The sequence below is a fragment of the Lutra lutra genome, chromosome 1 (assembly GCF_902655055.1).
Source record: "Lutra lutra chromosome 1, mLutLut1.2, whole genome shotgun sequence".
In the NCBI taxonomy this organism is placed as follows: Eukaryota; Metazoa; Chordata; class Mammalia; order Carnivora; family Mustelidae; genus Lutra; species Lutra lutra.
In genome coordinates, this window is record NC_062278.1 from 126,821,029 (window position 1) to 126,840,707 (window position 19,679).

Below are 19,679 nucleotides of genomic sequence, written 5' to 3' on the forward strand. Positions count from 1 at the left end.
AACATCAATCACTATACATAGTTAAAAAAATTTTTTTTCTTGTGATAACTTTTAAGATCCACTCTCCTAGCTACTTTCAAATATGTAATATGTTATTAAATAGGATCACCATGCTGTACATTATATCCCCATTACATCATTTTATAAATGGAAATTTGTTCCATTTGACCTGACCCCCTTATCTCTACCCCTCCCCTCCCTCCCACCACACACCAACTACCAATCTGTTCTTTATATTCAGGAGCTTGGCATTGTTTGTTTGCTCTTTTATGGGTTTTTTGTTTCTTTTAGATTTCCACATATAAGTGAAATCATACAGTAAGAATTTTTTTCTGTCTGACTTATTTCACTTAGCATAATACCCTAAAGGTCCATCTGTGTGTTTCTGCAAATGGCAAGATTTTTTATGGCTAAATAATATTCCATTGTATATATGCCACATTTTCTTTATCCATTCCTCCATCAGTGGATACTGAAGTAGCTTACATGTCTTGGCTGTTGTAAATACTGTCACAGCAAGCATGGGAGTATGTATGTGCTTTTGAATTAGTGTTTTCATTTTGTTTGGATAGATATCCAGAAGTAGAATTAGTGGATCATATGGTAGTTCTATTTTTAATTTTTGGATGCAGCTCCACACTGTTTTCCATAGTGCCTGTACCAATTTACGTTCCCACGATCAGTGCACAAGGTTCCCTTTCTCCACATTTTCACCAACACTTGGTAATAGTCATTCTAATAGATATGAGGTGATAGATCACTGTGGTTTTGATTTGCATTTCTCTGATGATTAGTGATATTGAGCACCTTTTCATGTGTCTGTTGGCCATCTGTATGTCTTCTTTGGAAACATGTCTGTTCAGGTTCTCTATCTTTAAATCAGACCTTTTTTTTTTTTTTTTTTTTTTGCTTTTGAATTGTGTAAGTTCTTTGGATATTTTGAATATTAACCCCTTACCACATAAATGGTTTGCAGATATTCTCTCCCATTCAGTAGGTTGCCTCTTCATTTTTTAAGTTTTCTTTGCCTGTGCAGAAACTTCTTAGTTTGAGGTAGTTTCACTTATTTTTTCTTTTGTTGCCTTTGCTTTTGGTGTCAAGTTAAAAAAAATAATCAAGTTCAATGTCAAGGAGCTTATTGCCTATATCTTCTTTTAGGTGTTTTATGGTTTGGTCTAACATTCAAGTCTTTAATCCATATTCAGTTTATTTTTTGTGTATAATGTTAGATTGTGGTCCAGTTTCATTCACTCATTTAAATGTGGCTGTTCAGTTTTCCCAGCACCATTTATTGAAGAAACAGTCCTTTTCCCATTGTATAAGTTGTCATATTAATTGACCGTTGTCAAAAATTAATTGACCATGTATGTGCCAGTTTATTTCTAAGCTATTTTCTTCCATTGATCTTTGTGTCTGTTTTTATGCCCAAACCATACTGCTTTGATTACTATAGCTTTTTAGCAGAGTTTTATATCAAGTAGTATAATTCCTTAAGCTTTGTTCTCAAGATTACTTTGGGGTTTTTGTTGTTCCACACCAATTTTAGGATTTGTTCTGTGAAAAATGCCATTGGAATTTTGAAAGAGATTGCATTAAGTCTGTAGATTGCTTTGGGTAGTATGGACATTTTAACATTAATTCTTCCATTCTATGAGCAGTAACTATCCTTCCATTTATTTGTGTTGTCTTCAGTTTTTTTCATTAATGTCTTACAGCTTTCAATGTACAGATCTTTCATCTCCTTGGTTAAATTTATATGTAGGTATTCTTTTTGATGCAACTATAAATGGAATTGTATTCTAATTTCTCTGATTAATTCATTTTTAGTGTGTAGAATACAACAGATTTTTATATATTTTATATCTTGCAGCTTTACTGAATTTGTTGATTAGTTCTAATGGTTTTTTGGTGGACTCTTTAGGGTTTTCTATAATGTCATGTTATCTGTGAACAGTGATACTTTTACTTCTTCCTTTTCAATCTGGATGCCTTTTGTTTTTCTTGCTTATATGCTCTGACGAGGACTTCCAAAACTAAAAAGCTGGCAAGAACAGGCATCCTTGTCTTGTTTCTGATCTTAGAGGAAAAGCTTTCAGGTTTTCACCCTGGATTATCATGTTAATTGTGGACTTGTCCCCTATGGCCTTTATGTTGACATATGTTCCCCACTTTGTTGACAGTTTTATCATAAATGGATGTAGAATTTTGTCAAATGTTTTATCTGCATCCATTGAGATGAACATATGATTTGTTAATTTGATGTTTTACAGCGACTTGCAGATGGATACTGAATCCTCCTTGCATCCTGGGATCCCCACTTGATCATGATGTATGATCCTTTTATTATAGAATTCAGCTTTTTTTTTTTTTAAGATTTTTTATTTATTTGACAGAGAGAAATCACAAGTAGGCAGAGAAGCAGGCAGAGAGAGAGAGGAGGAAGCAGGCTCCCTGCTGAGCAGAAAGCCCGATGTGGGGCTCGAACCCAGGACCTGGGATCATGACCTGAGCCGAAGGCAGCGGCTTAACCCACTGAGCCACCCAGGCGCCCCAGAATTCAGCTTTCTAATATTTTGTTGAAGATTTTTTCATCTATGTTCATAGAGGGTAATTTTTTCTTGTATCCTTGTTTGGTTTTGATATCAGGGTAATGCCTTGTGAAATGAGTTTGGAAGTGTTCCCTCTTCTGTTTGTTTTTTGTTGCGGCTGTTGTTTTTGTTTTTGAAGAGTTTGAAAAGGATTGGTATTGTTTGAGTGTTTGGTAGAATTCACCAGTGAAGCCATTGGGTCCTGGACTTTTGTTTGTTGGGAGATTTTTATTTTTTTTAAGATTTTATTTTATTTATTTATTTGACAGAGAGAGAGAGAGACAGCAAGAGAAGGAACACAAGCAGGGGGAATGGGAGAGGGAGAAGCAGCCTTCCTGGGAGTGGGGAGCCTAATTCAGGGCTTGATCTCAGGACCCTGGGATCATGATCTGAGCTGAAGGCAGACACTTAACAAGTAAGCCACCGAGGTGCTTCTGTTTGGAGATTTTTGATTACTGATTCAGTTTCCTTATTAGTAATTGGTCTGTTCAGATTTTCTATTCATTATTCAGCCTTGGCTGTATGTTTCTAAGAATTTACCCATTTCTTCTAGTTTGTCAAATTTGTTAGCATATAATTTTGTTCAGAGTGGTCTCATGATCCTTTATACTTCTGTGGTATTAGTTATGTCTCTTTCGTTTCTGATTTTGTGTTTTTTCTTGAGGAGTCTTAATGACTGGAAACTAAAGAAAGTTTTGTCTTTCCAGAGAACCAAATTTTAGTTTCATTAGTCTCTTCTATTTTCTTGGTCTCTATTTCTATAGTTTATTTATTTCCTTTCTTCTGCTAAGTTTGGGCTTTCTTCATTCTTTATAGTTCCTTGAGATATAAACTGAGGTTGAGATTTTTATTGTTTACTGATGTAGGCATTTATTACTATGAACTTTCCTCTTAGAACTTCTTTTGCTGCATTCCACAAATTTGGCAAGTTGTATTTTCCATTTGTCTGAAGATATTTTTTATTTCTTCTTTGACCTGTTGGTTGTTCAATAGCATGGTGTTTAATTGTAACAAACTGAATTTTCTGGTTTATTTATTGTACTTCATTTCTAATTTTATACCATTGTGGTCAGAGAAGATGCTTGATAAAAATTACAGGTCTTAATAAATTTAAGAAAACTAATTTGTGACCTACATATGATCTTAGAGATTGTCCCATGTACACTTGGAAAGAACATATATTCTATATATTCTGCTTTTGGATGAAATATTCTGTATCTATTTGTTAAATCCCAGTGGTCTAAAATGTCATTTAAGGCTGCTATGCCCTTATTGACTGTCTGGATGATCTACCACTGATATAAATGGGGTATTAAAGTCCCCTACTAGTATTGTATTGCTATCTCTTCCTTTAGGTCTATTAATATTTATGTATTTAGCTGCTCCTACGTTGGATGCATAAATATCTGTAAATGTTATATCCTCTTATGGGATTGACTTCTTTATCATTATGTAATGCCCATTTCATCTCTTATTATAGTGTTTGGTTTTTTTTCTTTTTTAAGATTATTTATTTATTTGACAAAGACACAGTGAGAGAGGGAACACAAGCAGAGGGAGTGGGAGAAGCAGGCTTCCTGCCGCACAGAGAGCCTGATGCAGGGCTCAATCCCAGGACCGTGGGATCATGACCTGGGCTGAAGGCAGATGCTTAGCGACTGAGCCACCCAGGTGCCCCTATAGTGTTTGTTTTCTAGTCTATTTTGTCTGAGAGAAGTATAGCTACCCCAGTTTTCTTTTAGTTTCTATTTCCTTAGAATATCTTTTCCCATCCCTTTACTATCAGTTTGTGTGTGAAATGAGTATCTTACAGACTGCACATAGGTGGGTCTTGTTTTTTTATCCTTTCAGCCACTCTGTGTCTTTAGATTGAAGAGTTTTATATTTAAAGTAACTATTGATAGTTTATATTAATAGTACTCAATGCCATTTTGTGCTTTTCTGGCAGTTTTGTAGTCCCTTTCTATTCCTTCTTTTGTTCTCTTCCATTGTAGTTTTAGGACTTTCTTTAGTGGTACGCTTAGATTACTTTCTTTTTACGTTTTGTGTACCTACTGTAGGTTACTGCTTTGTGGTTACACTGAGGCTTACATAGAATGGACTTCTTTAAGTTGATAATATCTTAAGTGTGAAAGGATTCTAGGGGCTCCTGGATAGCTCAGTGGGTTAAGCCTCTGCCTTCGGCTCAGGTCATGATCTCAGGGTCCTGGGATCGAGCCCCGCGTCGGGCTCTCTGCTCAGCGGGGAGCCTGCTTCCCGCCCCCCCCTCTGCCTCTCTGCCTACCTGTGATCTCTGTTAAATAAATATGTTTTTTAAATATTTTATTTATTTGACAGAGAGATCACAAGTATGCAGAGAGGCAGGCAGAGAGAGAGGGGGAAGCAGGCTCCCCGCTGAGCAGAGAGCCCGACGCGGGGCTCGATCCCAGGACCCTGAGATCATGACCTGAGCCGAAGGCAGAGGCTTAACCCACTGAGCTACCCAGGAGCCCCTAAATAAATATTTTTAAAAAAGATTCTAAAGCTGGGGCGCCTGGGTGGCTCAGTGGATTAAAGCCTCTGCCTTCAGCTCAGGTCATGATCCCAGGGTCCTGGGATCGAGCCCCGCATTGGGCTCTCTGCTCGGCAGGGAGCCTGCTTCCTCTTCTCTCTCTGCCTACTTGTGATCTCTGTCTGTCAAAAAAAAAAAAAAAAAAAAATCTAAAGCTTCCACCTAGCCCTGCCACATTTTATAGATTATATCCCTATATCACTATAGCGATAGTTATTTTTAGTACTTTTGTTTTTTAACCTTCATACTGGCTTTATACGTGATTAATCCACTACCTTTACTATATATTTGCCTTTACCAGTGAGATTTATACCTTTATATGTGTTCTTGTTACTAATTAGCAGTCTTTCTTTTCAGCTTACAAAGTCCCTTAAAGGTAGTCCAGTGATAATAACTTCTGTCTATCCAATTCTTAATGACAGCTTTGCCAGGTAGAGTATTCTTGGTTGGGAGTTTTTTCTTTTGGCACTTTGACTATATTGGGCCAGTCCCTTCTGGCCTGCAAAGTTTCTGCTGGAAAATCTTCTGGTTGTCTAAAGGGGTTCCCTTATATGTAACAAGTTTTTCTCTTGTTGTTTTTAAGAGCCTCCCTTTACCGTTAACTTTTTGACATTTTAATTATAATGTGTCTTAGTATGGGTCATGCACTCACAAGAGGTGTCCAGGCTCCTTACTTCTAGGTTTACTGTTAGGGTGGAGGTTGCCAAGTCTGCCCTCCAGAAAACCTGGCCATATCTTATTGTTACAATATTGAGAGAGAATTACTAACAAATCAGTTTTGTTTGTCACAAAAGCCAAATGTCAAACCTTTCCCTCTTGTGTTCTCACATAGCAATTATGAAATCCTTTTATAATTGTGTCATAGCTCTCTTTGAGTGCAAAGTCTTCTACTTGTGTGGCTCTAGAATATAGGATGGTGCCTGGCATAAGGTGTTCAATAAATAATAGATTGTCTCTCTCCCAAACCCTTTCTTGATATCAACTCCAAGTGAAGCTCTTAAAGGGAATGTATTAGTTCTTAGACAAGGCCCAAAGAGGACCCAATGCAGCTCTTTTAAAATGAGTAATTACTGACCAAGATAAGAGGAAATAAAAATTAACAGGTGTATTATCTCCCCAGATGTCTTTTGTTAGGATTCTGAAGCAGAAGGAAGCAATAATGAGATTTCGACTTCTTGACTTCAAGTTGACCTCAACGTACAGAATATTTCACATAAAACTTGCCATATGTGACCCATCAAAAGCAAGAAATGTGATTAGATTCTATCAGTCATGCACCTAAGGACACTGGGTGGACAAGTCAGGAGGGACATCTGTTTCAACCTGCTGCCTATGCTTTGTTGCAGGAGGGAAGACAGAGCTTGGAGCTTTGAGGAAATTTTAGGTCTCTGGGTTTAAGATAGGTTTTGGTTTCTTTGTTTGTTTTTAGATTTATTTATTTGACAGAGAGAGGAGGAAGCAGGCTCCCTGCAGAGCAGAGAGCCCGATGTGGGGCTCGATCCCAGGACCCTGGGATCACGGCCTGAGCCGAAGGCAGAGGCTTAACCCACTGAGCCACCCAGGCACCCCTTAAGATACGTTTTTAAGATATGTTTTGTTTTTAACTGCTACTTTAAAACAGAGTTAAAGAAAACCTATTTGGCCAGATTTAAATCCTTTTACCGCTAAAGAGGCTTCATTTAAAAAGTGTGGAGCAGTTCATAATCAGGAACATTTTAATTTTAGCCTCTATGAGCAAGAAAAGTTGGTAGCTGTTTTGCTAAACTGCCCTGGCAGTCCTTTTCTCCCATTAATGTATAGAAATTTCATGAAGGCGTAGAACATGTTATCCTGAGGCCCACAGATTTAGCCCTTCACAGCGTCTGGCAGATTTGCCAGGCACTCAGCAAATACTTGAAGGGATGAGAAGACACTCCATAGGCAGGGGAGCTTGGTTCACTTACGTCTCATCAAACAGGGGTTCCAGGGTCTTCCGTTTTACTGAGGTCTTCTTACGACTTGCCCACCTCCTTTCTGGTAACAAGTAGACACGGACATACGGATCAGCTCCACTGCTGGTACAGGGTGTCAGGTTTCTGATTTGGTTTCAAAGACATTAAAGAAGAAAGTTTTCAAACACTGAAAGGACTCCATTGGAGAGGCTGTACTAGCCCTTCAGCTTTAGATGGCTTGTGGATAAAAATGCCCTGTTGATGACCAAAAAACAAAAGTCTGCAGAATTTGGAGGATAAAACATCAGAAGCAGGATTTTGAAACCATGTGTTTTTTAAAGTCTGGAGTAGAACAAGTACTTCCCATCTAAAGGAAATTGGAGATTCACACTTGAGAAAAGGTACTGGCTCCAAATCACCCCAGACAGTTTTTGCAGTAGCTATATTTAAACAAAGTCCTTGGCTCTGGAGCCTGCCCATCAGCATCACTGCAGACCTTGTCATTCACAGCATGCAGCCTTCAAACCTCACTTCTTCCTCATGTATTACTTGTCTACCTCAGGGATGCCCACCCCCACTATAACTTTAAGCATCTCCACTCTTTCATTCACCTGAGGCCTTTGCCCTGCCCCAGCACCCCATTACCTGCAGCCATTGATGAGCACACTGAGGCAGCGCCGCAGACACACATAACGCACAGTGAGCTGAATCTCACCCAGCCTCCACTGCCTGAGATCCCCGCCTCTGTAAAGAAAGGCTTGTTACTTCTGTTGCCATTAAAGGTGTTGGCCTCTCCCCCAGCCCCTGAGACAGAAGCATGCCCTGCTTTCGGAGCATAGAGCCATGTGGATTAATAATTATCAGTAAGGTTCCTTTCAGGCAGAAGTCCGTTCTATCCATTCACATGTGACTGTCCTACTTCACAGTAGGAAGAACATGAACCCGGGAGTGGGATCTGCTTTTATACCATGATTTCCTATGAGACTGTTGGTTCGTTATTTGACCTTTATGATATTAACTTCTATCTCCTAGGGTAATTGTGAAGATGGAATTAAATAGCATGCTAAGCTCATAGTTAACAATAAATGGCAGTCATTGAGGATCTATTTCCACATTCTAAGTTTTCCATAGCATCCCACACTTGGGAATGCAGGAAGTGTTTCTGTGGTAAGGAACCATAACAACCAAAGCCCAGCACCTGTTTTACAGTGGGAATGCACTTGCTCGCTCTCCCCCTTGCCCTGTGTTTCTAGCATATTCCATGCTGCCTCTCATGAAGCCACTTTGTAAAAGATCAGAACTTGCTGAGAAACTTGAGTTTGTATCTACTTCTCCATTCAGGAATGTATTTTTCACACAGGTCGTTTTAGACAAGATGAAGCAGAGAGGTGCATACTCAATGTTGAAGCGGATATCTGTCAGGTCAAAGCAGGAGGAGGCCAAGGAGTTGAGCGAGGACATGCTGGGAGCCACCCTCTTGGGCGGCCATGCGAGTGGGGAGGCAGGGCATTTCATAGGTCTGGGTGACTTGATGGGCCCTGGAGAGTGGGGGCCTGGGACAGTCAGGAAGATGGTGCCCGAACTCTTCTTCCCCAAGGACTCACAGAACCCTTTGGCATGGTCCTTGCCTTTGGGCTCTGGGCCTGTCTCTTGGGGCATGGGCTCAGTGGCAACAGTAGTGGCACTGGTGGCTGACATGGAGCTCTTGGAGGTTTCTTTGGTATCAGAAGCAGGATCTGGGGGGCATGGCAAATTTGCAGGGCCTTCTCCCTGGAATGGGGCTTTGGGTTCCTGGTTGGTGTCCACCTTCTTAATGAACAGAGGACCTTTCTTTAAGGCTTCAGGTCCTGTGTATGGGCTCCCCATCTCTTGTTCTTCCACACGCAGGAACTGCAAGCAGATGACAGGATTATGGGCTGGGCCCCCCACATCCACTTTCTCCTCCTCTGCTGTCATATTAATTTCTGGGAAGTGGTTCCTTCCTGACTACCCAACCCAGTGGATTTCTCCCCCCTACCCCGCCCATATCTTCCTTAACCTCTCTGACCCTGGGTCCCTATAACCAATTTCTCTCTTTTTCCCTTATTCCTGCCTCAATAGTGAGTCTTCATGAGCACTCAGTCCTGCCCCCACTCACTGGCTGGCAGATACCTGGCTCATTCTTAGAGCAGGTACTGTCCCTCTCTGCAAAGGACTCTCAGAATCTACACCACCTTCACCTTCACAGATATCACACCCTGCCTTCTGGATTGGCCCTTTTCCAGCTGTCACCCTATTCACCATTGTTTTCCCTAAAATGTGTTTCCTGTCCACACACACCCCTGTACTCCTACAAAGTTTCAAACCTCAGCCATTGTGTTTCTCCTTCCCTCTCAGTCATCAAGACCATTTCTAGGAACTTCCATTTCTAACACTATAATGGTCAAAATATTCTATTCTGAAAAGCCTCAGTAGGAATGACTAATAAAATGAAACAAACATCCTTTTTAAATGCACAGCCAAGGGGCACTTGGGTGGTTCAGTCATTAAGTGGCTGCCTTCTGCTTGGGTCATGATCCCAGGATCCTGGGATCGAGGCCCACATGGGGCTCCCTGCTCGGCGGAAAGCCTGCTTCTCCCTCTCCTACTCTCCCTGCTTGTGTTCCCTCTCTGGTTGGCTGTCAAAATGTTTAAAAAAAAAAATGCATAGCCAAATTTACAAGAAAGTAAGGAAAACCCCTAGGGTTACTGAAAAAGGCTAAGCTTTCCTAGGGTCATTTATCAACCTTGAAAAATCCAAGGGGTGGGGAGAAGAGGCCTCAGATCAATGTGAGGCTGAGTTGGAGTAGGAACCATGAAGGTGGGGTCTCTTTAGGGAAAAAAGTAGTCTAGGAAAAACATTTCCACCCTGCTCAAGGAAAGACTGCAAAGAAATATGTCCATCTTGCTTGTACTCTGCTGGGGGTACTGAAGACTTTCCTGAGGATATGGCACCTTATAGGACTGTCTTATATGATTTTTGGTTCATATTCATACCTGTGGAATCATGAAACCTAAAAATTTAAAAATTAACATAAGAGTGGACTCTAGTTTGTAAGGCTCTCAAGGTACATGGTTATAGCAAAACAGAATCTCCTTGGAAGCAAGCAAACTCAATCTAGGTCACAAAAGAACACAACATATGTTTGCAACCTAAGTCACCAAACATAGAAATGAGTCACCCTGAAAAAGCATCAACAGATACAACAAATGTCAAAAGCTCAATTCTCAAGATCTTCAGATAATAGAATTCACATTATAGGTACATTATAGCATAGATATTTTCAGATGGTTAAAGATAAAATATAAACCTGATAAACATGATAATAAAATAGAGTGAAAAAAGACATGATAAACATGATAATAAAATAGAGTGAAAAAAGATAATGAATTTGGAAAAGATAGAAATAAAAAATAGCCTTTGAAATAAAAACCTTGAATAGTTAAAAGAATTAATGGTCTAGAAGATCTGAGGAAATCAGAACGTAGCACCAAGAGACAGTGAGGTCAGGTGGAGACAGATGGGGAAAAGGTCCAGTGTAGGAGTTCTAGAATTAAAGATTAAAAGAATGGAGAGCCAATATCTGAAGAGATAACGGCAGACAATATTCCAAAGTTGATGAAAAATATAAATCTACTTCCTAGCTTTTCAGCACAGAGCAGGTACTTAGTTCTGAGATAGATAGTCTGCCTTGTCCATCCATGGCCAGAGCCATGGAGCATGGGGAACAAGAGGAGATAGTTACCCGAAGCACCAGCCTCATGGAGATGAGGCTGTCTAGGCCTGAGTGGTCCAACTGAAAGCGCTGCTCGAGGGTGAGGTCTGTATAAGGTAGAATCTGGCACAGGGGGATCTCCAGCACTCCCAGAGCATACTCTTGGTCATCATCAAGCACCTGGGCAGCGGGCCAGTTACAAAACAGGCGAACCAAGACCCACACCCACCACCACCACTCTCTGGGTCCCATTCAAGTCTATGTTCACTTCAGTAAGCGAGTACTGTGCTTCTATTGGCCTCTGGTCCTGTTCTGAAAACCTGGCAGCTGGATCTCTATGAGGCAAATGCCTAGGGCCTCAGGGGCTTTAGGGACTGATGGGCTAAGGGCCTGAAAAGATCCCAGATCTGCCTTTTTGTTGTTTAAGATTTCTTGACTAAGTCACTGTTTGCACCTCTGTTTGCTTATGTGTAAAATAAACTATCTCTTTTCCATAGATCTTTTGTGAAGGCTAAATTATTGTTTAAAGAAGTATATCATCACTAAGATCCTGGGAGGATCCCAACATAGGCCACTCTGGGTGCTGGGTAACAACTGGAAAGATTCTTGCAGGGAGAGCCAAGGGACTTGAGGGTTTGTCCTTCCAAGCTCTTACCCACTGTCCTTGGGCACCAGGCTTATGAAGATGAGGGACCTCTGCACCCTCTCCCACAGAAAAGGGGCTGACTTTACTGCTGGGAGAACCTGTTCAAGGTGCATTATCAAGCTCCCTACCCTTCATGGCTTAGACACTGATTAACTTTGTTCCAAGAGCCCAACTTTCAAACCTTCAGATGCAGCTTCTCAGCTGCCACGTTGGACACAAAGAAGGAAAACACCTGGCTCCACACTGGGTCCTTGCTGTGGGGACAAGTCTGGGGACAGAAGAGAGAAAGATCATTGAAGGGTCAGGAGGGGTAGAGCAGGATACTGGCACCCTCTGCTTTTGGCTGGCCACCTGATGGGAGCCTTCTCAGCCTCTGCCCAGGGATCAGACCCCGTCACACTGCCATTTAGGGGATGCATGAGAGCAGGGCAGCCAGACTTAAGACAAGGAGAGCTTTCCCAGCAAGTTTTGCAGGAGCTGAAAAGCATAGCAGCAGCATTAGAGCTCACTTCCAGGAGAGGGGACCAACAGGATTTCTGCTGCTTTCTAGCAGGTGCCCTTGGGCAAATCAGTCATCTCTGACCCTCAGATTTTTTTTTTTTTAAAGATTTTATTTATTTATTTGACAGAGAGATCACAAGTAGATGGAGAGGCAGGCAGAGAGAGAGAGAGAGAGAGAGGGAAGCAGGCTCCCTGCTGAGCAGAGAGCCCGATGCGGGACTCGATCCCAGGACCCTGAGATCATGACCTGAGCCGAAGGCAGCAGCTTAACCCACTGAGCCACCCAGGCGCCCTGACCCTCAGATTCTTAAAGCATAGAACTGTTTAGTGAGGCTGTTCTGAAGACAAAATGCCCCAGTTGTAACCTGGCACCTACCAAGCATTCAGTTCTCTAATTCCCTTACCTTTTCTTCTCTCCTTGAAAAGGCGTGGAGCCCCCAGTTCTTTGTCCCATGGCTACACACCAAGCTGTCTTACCTTGCTTATATGTGTCTTCTTGCCTACAGATAGCTTGACATAGGAAGAAGGGTCTCTGCTGACTTTGTTCTGTGAGGGACAAATCCACAGCAATGGAAGTGGCACCACTGGCTTGAGACACTACCCCACTGTACCTCCCAGTTCCCAGAGCTTCAGTGGGACCTGGGGCCAACCAATTGCTTCCCTTCAGAAGAAAGCTACTGTGATGCTCCCAGGGCCCTGGGCTGCCAAAACTGTGCAAGGACCAGGATAGGGCTAACCGGAGGAGAGGTTCCAAGTTCATGACATGAATCCGGGAGCTAGGCCTGGTTCGGCACAGGTTCTTGTTCCCTGGGGCTATGGAAATGGTCAAGTTCTGGCTCTTTAGCTTGTGACTCAGGTGCTTAACCTTCTGGGTGCTACTTGTAAAATGGCAAAAACAGACACACTCATCATGGGACTCAGGCATAATAAATGTGGGGGACAAGTTGTAAAGCCCTGTGCCTGGCACACAGCAGACTTAATGAATGGCACTGTTGTCATCCGTAGGCTGTGGGTGCACAGATGATCACCCAGAAGACAAGGCTATGTTACTCTGGGGAAAAGGAGCCGTGACTTGTTTTCACTTACCTTGGTGAACCTGGAGAGTTTTTTGGCTCGATATTCACCATTCAGGTAGTCAAAAGGGTTTCTCTATAGCACACGAAGAAGAGGATAAATGAATGACATTTGGACATTTGCAAGTTATGGGCACAAGGCAGGGTGTGACATCGGTCATGTCATCACTCACCGGCAGGTTGCAGGCACTCTCCAAGAAGACCACGAGGATGGCAGTTGAAAGGCCACCTTGGTCCTACAAACAGACACAGACCCTCAGTAAGTGCTGCGGCATCAGGAGACAGACTGGCTTTGGAGAAGCCCATTCATGACAGAAGGAAGCCAGCCAGCCATTGCACTCTGGACAAGCCCTAAGATTCCCGACAGCCTAGCTTTTTGTTGAGACTGTGTTTACATCTGCAGCAGGACAGATTCAAGTCAAACACAGGGGTGGACTTCCCCATGAACTGGGCTGACCAGCACCAGCATCCTTTAAGGATCCCATCTTCCCTGGGCAGACAGTCTCTGCTGAGAGATCAGGAGCTGCCCTGTGTGGAGATGAGGCTAAGGGACAGGTTCAGCAGAAGGTAGGGGCTGGCTGGAGGATTCTGTGAGTGAGATCTGGAGGCTTCACCTCACCCCCTTCCACAGCTCACACATGGACCGGCCGTGCCACAAGTCCCACCCCTGCGCCACCACACCCACACACCTTTCCTTTAGGGAGCACTGACACCCCACACTCACTTCAATCAGAGCTTCTGGGTTGGCAATCAGTGAAAGCCACTCCAGCCGCAGGTGCAGCTGCCCACTGGTTGTGTCGTTCAGGACAAACCACTGTAAGGGGAGAGTGAGAAGGGAGGAAAGCTCAGGGAAAGGGCCACTGAGGTGCTACAGACCCTCTTCAAGCAGTTCAGTTCAGGGACCTTTAAGAGGTGGCTTTAGGAAAAAGGTGACCCAGCCGAGAGAGGATGGGCTCTAGGCTTGAGGGACCAGGAGAGGTGGTCATAGAATTGCTTCTGTCCTCCTATGGACAGATGGAAACCAGGATGTCCATAGGGAAGGGGTTATAGGCACCAACTCTACCTCATCCACCACTCTGTTCGTCACGACATCCCCAAGGCAGATCTGCAAGCTGGAATACACAGGAAGTCAGTTCAGCTCCAAGGAGGCAAGAAGCAGATGTGAGTGCGGTCCTCAAGACAGGAGCTAATCCATCTCAAGGAACCAATGGGAGACCACTTGTAGCTCAAACAAATGAAGGCCTGTCTGACCATCAGGGCTACTGCCTGGGCAGGCGAGTGGCTCTGATCCCCAGAGGAGAATGACCAGACACTGGACACACTGGCCCTGGATTTCTGTGATGGTACTACTGGTGTTTTGAATGGCATGGTTCTTCATTGTGCAAAACTGCCCATGCATTGCAGGAATTTAGCTTCCCTGTCCTGTGCCCTCTAAATGCCAGTGGCACGACCTTCCACAGTCATTGTAACAACCCCAAATACCCCTCCAGCACCTCCCCAGATGCCCTCCAAGGGGTAAGTATAGTTGGCATGGGTGTGAGAGGAGGTACCGGCCACACTCACAGCGTGCCTCCACCTACCCGGCCCAAGCCCAAATAGATGATCCCGATAGCCAGCGGGGAGACCGTGTAGGTGTTAGAAATGTGCTTGAGCTCAGAACACACTCGAAATCAGTTACAACATCAACTACAAGCCACACTTCTAATCTGCAACAATACAAAACCTGCAGCTTTTTCCATTAAGATGAAAAGAAAAATAATATCTGGTGGTAAGCTGTTTCTTAGGCTGTCAGATCATGTCCCTCACACTTTTCATTGTTTCTACTTTTAAAATTACCTGCTCACGGAAACAAGCTGAACAATACAGCAGTGTAAAAATTTGGGAAAACTCTTTTCTGCCTCCCAATCCCAACCTCCTGGAATGAACAGTGTGAACAGCCTGCTGTGTGGCTTCCGTGCTCCTCTCTGCTCACACAGACCCGTACTCAAGAGTCCTCCCTGCAGAAATGAATCAAACTGCACAGGTCACTTCCACCTGCTTCCCCCACCCCCATACTGCCATCCTCCAGGTCAATACACACAGATCCTTCTACTCATCATTTTTTAAAGCTGCAGAATTAGGGGTGCCTGGGTGGCTCAGTGGGTTAAAGCCTCTGCCTTTGGCTCAGGTCATGATCCCAGGGTCCTGGGATCGAGCCCAGCATCGGGCTCTCTGCTCAGCGGGGAGCCTGCTTCCACCTCTCTATCTGCCTGCCTCTCTGCCTACTTGTGATCTCTGTCAAATAAATAAAATCTTAAAAAAACAAAACAAAACGGCAGAATATCCTGTAGTTTGGCAATGGCAGATTTAGTCAAACATTTTCAACCAATGTCCTCCGAGGCTGGACTTTCCAGCCTTTATTGTTTTGCCACCACAGTTCTGTTCATTGCAGAGCATTTCAGGTATAATGCTTTTACTTTACAGGAGATTCCTGGAAGTGGGGCAAATGGGCCAAGAGACATATAAATTTGGAGTTTCTACAGCCAGCCCCAGCCTAGCCATTTCAGTTCTCCCACAGCCCTGAGTTTGGGTTCTGCTCCAGAGCAAGTGGCCAGGGCTCCTTGGCACAGGGGACATGCCCATCCATGCCAGCCTTGCCCCTACGACTGTTCCAAATGGGGACTCTTGTACATCATTAGGAGTGCAGGAAGCAGAGCCCATGGTACACAGACCTTGGGGTCTTCAGTATCCCCATGGCCCAGCTTAAGGCTGGCACTCAGACCTCTAGGAAGGAGGTTAGCAGTAGGACCGTGAAACAATGGAGCCGGCTGCCTAACACAGTCACTGTGTCAGTGTAACCAAGCCAGGATTGCAGGTCACTGAGGTGGAAACAGGGGTATTGTGTCCCAAGGGCCAGCCCAGTGCCCCCAGGCCCAGCTCAGCCCTTCTCCTCACCTGCCCAGGAAGTCATCCCTGTCGGGATCTTCATCATACAGGTCCACCTCCAGGTCCTGCCCAGGGACTTCATACACTATAAACTGTAAGGAAAGACCGGTGACTTGGTCTGCAGCCCACAATGGCTGATGAAGCAGACCTCAAGCATGACCCAAGGAGAGCCAAATTCCAGCTCTGCCACCTGCCGGTGCAGAGCCCTGGGCGTATTCCTGCCTTCCAGTGTTTTTGGAGAATCCCACCTCTAAGAATGGAGTGATGTCCTCTCGCAGGATGGGGAGCATTAGGGTGGGTGCTCGGGATGGTGGCTGCTGTGTGTTCTGCACAGGACTCGCAGCTTCTGGAGCACTGAACAGGCTGTGCATACTACCTTTCAAGTAGTAGCGATTGTGGGTGAATTTAAGGGAGAACATTAAGCTCCTGGTGTCAGGCTCTGGCAGAGGAGGTTGAGAGGATCTGGGCAGGACTGATTCTGTCTTTTCCTCTGGTTTGAAAAATTTCAAGCTGTCTGGTAGGGAAGGGAGGTGGGACTTCCCTCCAGCAGGGCCACAGCACCCCCCTCTGGAATGTGGTGGATGTGGGAAATCGGCCCAGTCCTCTGGCCTACTGTTGTCCCATGGGTACGTGAGGCCCTCCCTTGTTCGGACCCAGCATGACCCAGCATGAAGCCTGGAGGGCATCAAAAATAGCCAGGAGACCCTCACCTCAAACACCTCATTCCAGGTGGGGTTCAGGTTCTTGTAGATGGTCCTACTCCGGAAATGCTGTAGGCCAATGCTCACCTTGGCGTAGGGGTCTGACTTGCCTCGGATCCCTAGGAAGCTGTCCTTCTGAGCCAGCATCTCGGCCTCCAGCAAATGGACTCTGATCACTCCCTGGAAAATGCCCCAGCCCAGGGCTCACAGCTGCTTCCTGGGCTGTGCCAGCCCTCAAGGCCCACAGCACTGGGGCCAAAGCCATCAGATATCATCCCAGTCCCGTCTCACTTGCTCCAGGTTCAGAAGAAAAACAGAAGCCAGATCTGGCAATCTCCTCGCCACACAGCAAGTGATGTCAGGGCCCAGGGCTCTGTCCATTGCATCATGATGCCCGGCCCACCTTCCTGGCCTTCCTGACCTCACTTGGCTCCAACCTGCCATGTGACTGGCTTAACTGCAGCCATTTCCTCCTGTGCCAACAACCACCATCTGAGGAGGTTTCCTCCTATACTCTTCAGCCTCCCCACCCCGCCCAATAACGTGCATGTAGATCAAGTTCAAGTCATTTTTTTTCTGACACCCAGGGGTACTCACCCCTGTGGGGACTGCCTGCTGTGGGCAGTGGGTCTCTGTGCTCATAAAGGCCCCGCACTGACTCCCACCTCATCCCCACATTCAGCTTTGTCCTAAGGCAGAACAAACCACAAGACTTAGGAAATACAATTCATGGGGCCAGGAAGGGCTCCTGCCTAGAACTGTTTTTCTTCTTCTTCTTCTTCTTTTTTTAGTATTAGTAGATATGTGTACAGTTATGATAAGCGCTGAGGAATTGCTGAACTGCTAAATCACTTTACTATACATCTGAAACTAATCTAACACTGTATGTTAACTATACTGGAATTAAAGTAAAAGAAAAAAATACCAGGAGATACATTTCCATTTATCCTTTGAACCAGCAATCCCACTGCTAGCTCTAAAAGGATACTGGTAAAAATATAAAAAGACACATACAAGGTTACTCATGATAGCACTATTGGTAATAGTGAAAGACTGACACAACTCGCTGTCCATCAGAACTAGCTAAGTAACATACAGCACACTCACGCCGTGGAGTACAGTGCGGCTGTGAGGAGAAGGGCCCTGTCCATGCTGTCACTGAGGGGTGTCCGTGACGTACGGAGTGATAAAAGCAAGGTGGAGAAAACTGTAGTTCGTTGCCATCCATCAAAGAAGGGGGACGGGAACGTAGTTAGATATGCACACAACTGCTCATATTAGAAAAGGAACAGTGGGAGGATAAACCGTTACTTATAGGAGAAGGGTAGAGGTTAGGTGGAGGGAACAAGGGATAAAAGTCAAACTCCTTGAAACAGAATTTGTTTTTTATATTAGATTTTAGAAGCTTGCAAATATTTTACACGGTGGTAAAAGGAAGTTATGGTCAAAATTAAGCCCTAAAAATAGAAAATAGAATGAAACCAGTCAGTGTAAATATTCATGGCCAATTGTCACAAAGATACAAAACTATCCCAAGTGAGTTTAAATCGTAGCAGCTTCCCAGGACATCTTGGGAATCTACCCCAAGGACAGACTCTTTTCAGTAATGGTGATGCAGGTGATGGTATTGAACTGTTATTCTAAGACTGCCACACGCAGTGTGGGCTAAAGCCCGCGTCACTATGGCAAGGCTGTGAGGATGCCTGTGCTCTGTCTCCCTGGACAGCCCAGGCCTCCCCTGTGTGCAGCTGCAGCAGGCCGATGCCTCCGACATTGCGCTGATGGGTGCAATGGGCACGTCCCTCTCTCCTGAGCCCTAACTGCCAGTCCTGAAGGGCACCTCCTGTAGGGAGGCCATGTGTCTGTCCTCAGAGGCCTCCCAATCGGGGCCCAGGATAGAGGGGGCACTGGGGCTGAGCACACAATAAAGCCCCCCATCCTGTGCTGACTCAGTATTTTCTCCTGGGGATTCTTTCCACCCCCAAATGATGGGAGTCAGGGGAGCCTCATGTCCCTGAAGAGAGGATGGGAGCCTCCTGGAGTTTCCTCAGAGCGAGGGTAACTACCCACAGTCCCCAGCCCAGGCTGCAGCTGGGACCAGGATCCAGGAAGGAATGCCACTTGGGCTCCGCCCCTCCCTAGATTGCTTTGGGCAAACCAGTCAACCTTCCCAAGATTCAGTTTTCCCCAAATAGAATAAGGAAGCCATGCTCTCACAGGACAGAGACAATTGTCATCTGAGAATGCATTCCCTCTGCAGGCCCATCCATCCCTCAGTCCCAGGCCCTGTGCTCCGTGGCTGGTGCTGATACTCACACAGGGTAGAGGGAAGAGCAGATTGGTCACGTCCAGCCCCTTCTTCACAGGCACAGTTACACGATTGGGCAGCACCAGGTGGGCAGCAATGAGTTCCTCCAGCAGGCTGTCTGACACCTCACTGGGGACAGTGGGCACGGCCAGCGGTAGAGGGGTGGCATTGCCTTTCCCCAGGTTACCTGCCCCGCCACCCAGCCCCAGAACTGGAACCAGGAGCAGAGTTGGTGGGCTGGGCCCTGCCTGGGAGAGACCAGCCCTGACTCCAGCCTGCCTGGCTTGGGGGGAGGTGGGCTTACATTTTGACAGCCCCCAACCACCCCTTTTCTCCATCTTGCTTTGTTCTCTGAGGCATCATGGTGGAATAGCTAAGAGGGGTGACCTGGAGCCTGTGTGCCGATCTTGGCTCCATCGCCCATGAGCTGTGGGGCCTTGGGTAAGTTGCTGACTTCTCTGGACTAGTTTCCTCATCTCTAAACTGAGGATATTAACACTACCTCCTAGGGTTGTTACAAGGAGTTAAAACACGGAAAGTGCAGAGAATGGTGCCCGGTGCACAGTAAGTGCTAACTAAGTGTTTACTCCCGTGGCCCTCCTACTCCCTGACATCCCATCAAAATTCTGTTTACTGCATGACTCTGTCTCCCCAGTAGAGCAGTAGGGATAGTGCCGAGAACAGGACTAGCACACAATAGGTATTCAGTAAACACCTGTTG

The 19,679-nt window shown here is 45.1% G+C and overlaps 2 protein-coding genes across 6 annotated transcripts in view; one reads left to right on the top strand and one right to left on the bottom strand.

Annotated features, from left to right (window-relative positions):
• Window positions 1-6,514, top strand: part of CEP70 (centrosomal protein 70) — a 108,652-nt gene extending 102,138 nt beyond the window's left edge. The window contains exon 18 of the mRNA XM_047735921.1: window positions 6,260-6,514. Coding sequence (XP_047591877.1) covers window positions 6,260-6,273 — 14 coding nt within the window. The 3' untranslated portion in view covers window positions 6,274-6,514. The remainder of the gene's footprint in view (window positions 1-6,259) is intronic.
• The window catches only part of ESYT3 (extended synaptotagmin 3), a 48,804-nt gene that overhangs the window by 2,796 nt on the left and 26,329 nt on the right, over window positions 1-19,679 (bottom strand). Inside the window, exons 8-21 of one of the 5 annotated variants that reach the window (XM_047735863.1) lie at window positions 18,967-19,087; window positions 16,660-16,830; window positions 15,959-16,041; window positions 14,088-14,136; window positions 13,749-13,838; window positions 13,198-13,260; window positions 13,038-13,100; window positions 12,429-12,497; window positions 11,632-11,718; window positions 10,835-10,984; window positions 8,467-8,960; window positions 7,716-7,814; window positions 7,083-7,214; window positions 2,953-3,563 (exon numbers count right to left, since the gene is read on the bottom strand). In XM_047735863.1, coding sequence (XP_047591819.1) covers window positions 3,548-3,563; window positions 7,083-7,214; window positions 7,716-7,814; window positions 8,467-8,960; window positions 10,835-10,984; window positions 11,632-11,718; window positions 12,429-12,497; window positions 13,038-13,100; window positions 13,198-13,260; window positions 13,749-13,838; window positions 14,088-14,136; window positions 15,959-16,041; window positions 16,660-16,830; window positions 18,967-19,087 — 1,687 coding nt within the window. In that variant the 3' untranslated portion in view covers window positions 2,953-3,547. Of the gene's footprint in view, window positions 1-2,952; window positions 3,564-7,082; window positions 7,215-7,715; window positions 7,815-8,268; window positions 8,961-10,834; window positions 10,985-11,631; window positions 11,719-12,428; window positions 12,498-13,037; window positions 13,101-13,197; window positions 13,261-13,748; window positions 13,839-14,087; window positions 14,137-15,958; window positions 16,042-16,659; window positions 16,831-18,966; window positions 19,088-19,679 lie in introns of those variants that run through there. The other 4 variants (XM_047735845.1, XM_047735876.1, XR_007128519.1 and 1 more) reach the window with 4 other exon arrangements.